This window comes from Nestor notabilis, unplaced genomic scaffold, assembly GCF_000696875.1.
Source record: "Nestor notabilis isolate BGI_N333 unplaced genomic scaffold, ASM69687v1 scaffold1201, whole genome shotgun sequence".
Taxonomy (NCBI): domain Eukaryota; kingdom Metazoa; phylum Chordata; class Aves; order Psittaciformes; family Psittacidae; genus Nestor; species Nestor notabilis.
This window is the reverse complement of record NW_009915856.1, coordinates 2,493-6,816: the sequence shown is the minus strand read 5'-3', so window position 1 is coordinate 6,816 and position 4,324 is coordinate 2,493. Positions and strand designations below refer to the sequence as shown.

General features: G+C 57.7%; 1 protein-coding gene across 1 annotated transcript; it reads right to left on the bottom strand.

Moving 5' to 3' along the window:
* Positions 1 to 722: 722 nt before the first annotated feature.
* Positions 723 to 3,945, bottom strand: SERINC2 (serine incorporator 2). The gene is made up of 9 exons (XM_010024321.1): positions 3,772 to 3,945; positions 2,859 to 3,046; positions 2,671 to 2,750; positions 2,393 to 2,530; positions 2,099 to 2,268; positions 1,917 to 2,007; positions 1,656 to 1,791; positions 1,307 to 1,513; positions 723 to 861 (listed from the first exon to the last, which is right to left on the bottom strand). The coding sequence occupies exons 1-9, from the start codon at positions 3,943 to 3,945 to the stop codon at positions 723 to 725; spliced, it is 1,323 nt and encodes a 440-aa protein (XP_010022623.1).
* Positions 3,946 to 4,324: the final 379 nt, after the last annotated feature.

Here is a 4,324-nt window from a genome sequence, read left to right as displayed (position 1 = left end):
GCTCCAGGATGCTGTGACACAGTGATAGCCCTGCACCCCCAGGGCAGCAGTGGTGCCCTCACCCCGGTATCAGGGCTGTTTAATCCACCCCTCTTCCTCCACCTCCCAATATACATGAGGAAAGACCCCACAAGGACACATCTGATGGGTTTATTCCAAACGAGACTTTATTACCAAGGAAACCCAACCTGTGCTCCAGTGAGGAGCAGGGACTATCCTCCCATGGATGGGTGGGCAGGAGAGCCCTGGAGGAGCTGGGGCCATCACCACGGCTGGGGGATGCAGTGGGACATCTGCCTCCAGCCACAAATCCCTGAGGTCCGTTCTCATCCAGGCTCTCTGGGGAGGGAACACCAGCCTGGTCCTGGGTCCTGGCACAGGGCAGGTCCTCAGACCCCCTCCAAAAGGCACCATGGTCCTGAAGCTCCAATTAAGCTGGTGACACCAAACCCTCCTAAGGCAAAGCGGGGTGTCTGCTAGAAGAGGAGGAGTTGGAGGCACCCCCAAAGGCACTAGACAAGCATGATAAGAGATGAGAAGAGCTTCAAAACCATCAAGTCTTCCTCAGCCCTTGCTGATTTTCAGTGCTTGGCACTTCATCACTTTCAAATGAAACCAGAAGACCTTCAAGAAGGCACAATCCAGCATCGCTGGGGCTGCCCCAGCCTCGAGGGACGAGGACACGATGGCTCTAAGCCAGCAGCAGGATGCCCGGGGCCACCTCAGCTGAAGTCCCGGTCCGGCAGCACCAGCGGAGCCACCAAGGTCCAGAGGTAGAGCAGGAGCCCGGCCCAGCTGGAGCAGATCTTCACCCACACGGCGGTCCAGGGGCTCGACAGCACCTGCAAGTTCTCATCCAGCCTGAAATCCCAAAGAGCAGCAGCACCCATCACTGAGCTGCAGTGGGTGGCATCTCCCTGCTCATCCCACCCCAGAGGCAGCCGCCGCGCTGGGGAGGGATGGATGCTGTGAGCACCAAGCCATGGGTGCAACACAACAAGGAGGAGAGAGTGGAGAACCCCCATGTGCAGCCACAGCTTGTCCAAGTGACCCCACCAGTGCAGCTACAGCACCCCCAGGGCTGGGTCCTGGCTCCCCCCACCTCCCAAGGGATCCCAGGCTGCAGCAAGGAGCTGGTGAGCCCAGGCACAACCTGCTATAGCAGCACTAAGCATCATCAACACTGGTAATGGTGCACATGAGGTGGGTTCTCACACGTGCAACTCAACAACCAGCTCTGCCCAGTGTAGGAGCAGGGGAGGACACCAGGAGAAGGGGCCGCAGAGGAAGGGGTTGCTCTGCCCACCTGTACCAGTTGGTGAGAGTCATCATGATGTAGAGGGCAGCGAGGAGGAGGCAGAGGTGGAAGAAGGTGTAGTTGTAGGACACGCCATCCTGCTCGTTGTCATAGGCACGGTGCTCCCCACGCTCCGCGGCCTCACTGCCCGCCCCAGCCCCGCTCTCCTCCGTCAGCATCAGCTTGTTCACCTCAGGGTGGTCAGAGGAGCGGATGCTGCAGGGACAGGAGGTTCAGGGATGCTGAGTTGTGACTCCCCCTCCAGCATCACCTATTCCCTAAGAGCCCTCCTGTGCCCCTCTGCTCCAGGCAGGCAGAGGGATGATGCAGTTTCCAGGGCTACCAGCCAAGCCCTCACCTGATGAAGAGTGTGCAGAGGATGAAGATTATGAGCCCCACGATGCTCGGGGCATCCCACCAGGTTGTCAGTGGCTGTGTGGTCGTCGCTGAGCTGGTGCTGTTCCTCACCAGCAGTGTGGGGTTACAGGCCTGGACTTTGGGGGACATACAGAGGGTTCAGCATCTTTCCCCAGCACACAGAGACCCAGGAGGGCAAAGCAGCCACCCCAGTGGGTGCCCCATATATCCCCCTCCCAAACTAAGGCCGCATCCTGCTTACTTGGTACGTTGGCCAAGGCAGCCCAGGTGATGTAGATGGTGTACAGGGTGATGAGGGACACCTGCAGCAGCCCTGAGTGTGGCTGAGTCTCCTGCAAACACAACCATGGGTGCTCAGAGCTGGTTCTGTACCCCACAGGGACATGGCCACCAGCCTCCAAGGTGCCCTCCCCGTCACCTAACCTGGATCTTGGGCAGTATGGACACAGCAGAGACGATGAGGCAGAGGATGACGTTGATGCTGATGAGGACCTTGCCCTCTGTGCAGCCCTCAGGCTTCGTGTAGTAGATGTAGAGCAGCACTATGGCAGCAATGGACATGGCGTAGAAGATGAAAGTGACGGTGCAGAGGGCTGCGGGAGGAACCAAACAGGAGAGGGGCTGGAGCAGAGTCCCCCGTCCCCACCAGCTCAACATCACCAGCTCCAGGAAGAGCTTCCCCATCCCTAAACCCTGCACGGTGCCATCGGGACCGACCTGCATACCAGCCCTTGGCGTTGCTCTCGCCTGCGTTGCGCAGCCACAGCTGGCTCCAGGAGTGGGCGAAGTCGATGAGGAGGAGGAGCTGGATGAGGATGAAGAGGAAGGAGCCAACCACACCGAAGTAAAACCAGACTTGAGAGAGGAGAAAAACCAGTTAAAAGAGCAGGGAAAGGGAGACTTCGGCACAGGGGCACACAGCAGTGGGGATGCTGAGCCCAGCTCTGGCTGACGGATAACCCAGAGATGCCAGGAAAGCAGGGGCAGCTCCTCACCTGAGGTGAAGGCACCATCAGGGATGTAGAAGGCCCCCACCGTGATCCCCACCAGCACCAGGAACTTGAAGAACCAGAAGCTGTGGGTGGAGAGAGGAGGCACAATCAGGAGCAGGAACCCAGCTCCCAGGGAAGGGGGGTCTGGTCCATCCCCACACAGCATCCCTCCCCTGGGACAAGGAGCTCACCCATTCTGCACAGCGGCCCGCGGGTCCTTGCTGCTGCGCACACACACCATGAGGATGGCAAAGAGGAGGAAGAAGGCAGCCATGGCGAAGCCCATGCGGTACACAGCCTTGAGGCCCAGGAAGCTCCTGCAGTCAACGTGGGTCTGGACGCCCAGCACTGACCCACTGCCTTCACAGAAGCCGGGGAGCTGCAATGGTGAGGGGAGGGTGAGCAGCATGCCAGCATCCTGCACCCACCACGAACCCTGGTGCCATCGGTGATGCCCATGACTGCTACAGTGCCACCCATAAAACACATGGTTGGCTTGCTTAGGGACAGCAATGGAGTGACACATTAACTCAGCTGGAGACATCAGACCCTGCATCTGATGTCCCAGAATGGCTTTAACCTGCCAGAGGGGAGATTGAGATGAGCTCTGGGGCAGAAGCTCTTCCCTGGGAGGGTGCTGAGGTGCTGGCACAGGGTGCCCAGAGAAGCTGTGGCTGCCCCATCCCTGGCAGTGTTCAAGACCAGGTTGGACACAGGGGCTTGGAGCAACCGGCTCTAGGGGAGGGTGTCCCTGCCTGTGGCAGGGGTTGGAACTGGATGAGCTTTAAGGTCCCTTCAACCCAAACCATTCCATGATTCTGTGACTTGCAAGTCACTTGGCCAGTTGAACCCAAAAAATGGGATGTAGGAAACTTTCCTGGGAGAGAGCTGGGAAAACATGCTAATGCATGAAATTATCCCACTGCATCTTCCCTGTGTGGAAATCAGGGTCAGAAGTACCTCTCCCAGTGAGATGCTCAGAAAAAAGGGAACAGAAGCAACATCATGCCCCAAAAATTCACTTTCTGATTCAGCCTCATGTACCCACAAGCTAAACTTCCTCCCCATGGTGACCAAGCCCAGCAACCTCCAGGAGACATTTACCTTGTGCAGCTCCTTCTCCACACCAGGGATTATCATAATGATGGACACGAGGGTGCCGAGGAAGAGGAAGAAGGTGAAGATGAGGCGGGAGGTGGAGTTCTTGGCCGGGGGGCAGCAGCCACAGAGCAGACATGGTGCAGAGCCACAGAGACAGGACACCTGCAACGAGAGCATCCTGTGTCAGAGGGGTTGAGATCGGCCCCAAAACACATGCCCAGGTTGAACCATATGGAGATCTTCCCAGGAGCCCACACCACTGCTGAGAGCTCCTCACCAGCCCAACACTGACCACAGCATTGCAGCCTGCAGGACCTCATGGAAATGGCCCCAAATCCCACTAAAAGGTTGCTGAAAACCAGAAGAGCTGCAGGAACAGGTTCACTCCAATACCCAACCAGCTTGGAAAATGACACCAGGAGTCCTGGAGACACCCCTTGTCTTCTTTTCTGCTCCCCCATTTGGATATTCACCCACCTATTTCATAGAATCATGGAATCTCACACTAGTTTGGGTTGAAGGGACCTTAAAGCTCCTCCAGCTCCAACCCCTGCCA

Bases quoted from the DNA above. Each gene is read 5' to 3' on its own strand.
- SERINC2 (XM_010024321.1), bottom strand. From the start codon at position 3,945: ATGCTCTCGTTGCAGGTGTCCTGTCTCTGTGGCTCTGCACCATGTCTG. The intron at 2,008-2,098 runs GTTAGGTGACGG...TTGTGTTTGCAG, and splicing joins CCATACTGCCCAAGATCCAG to GAGACTCAGCCACACTCAGG. The intron at 1,514-1,655 runs GTGAGGGCTTGG...CTGTCCCTGCAG, and splicing joins CTCTGCACACTCTTCATCAG to CATCCGCTCCTCTGACCACC.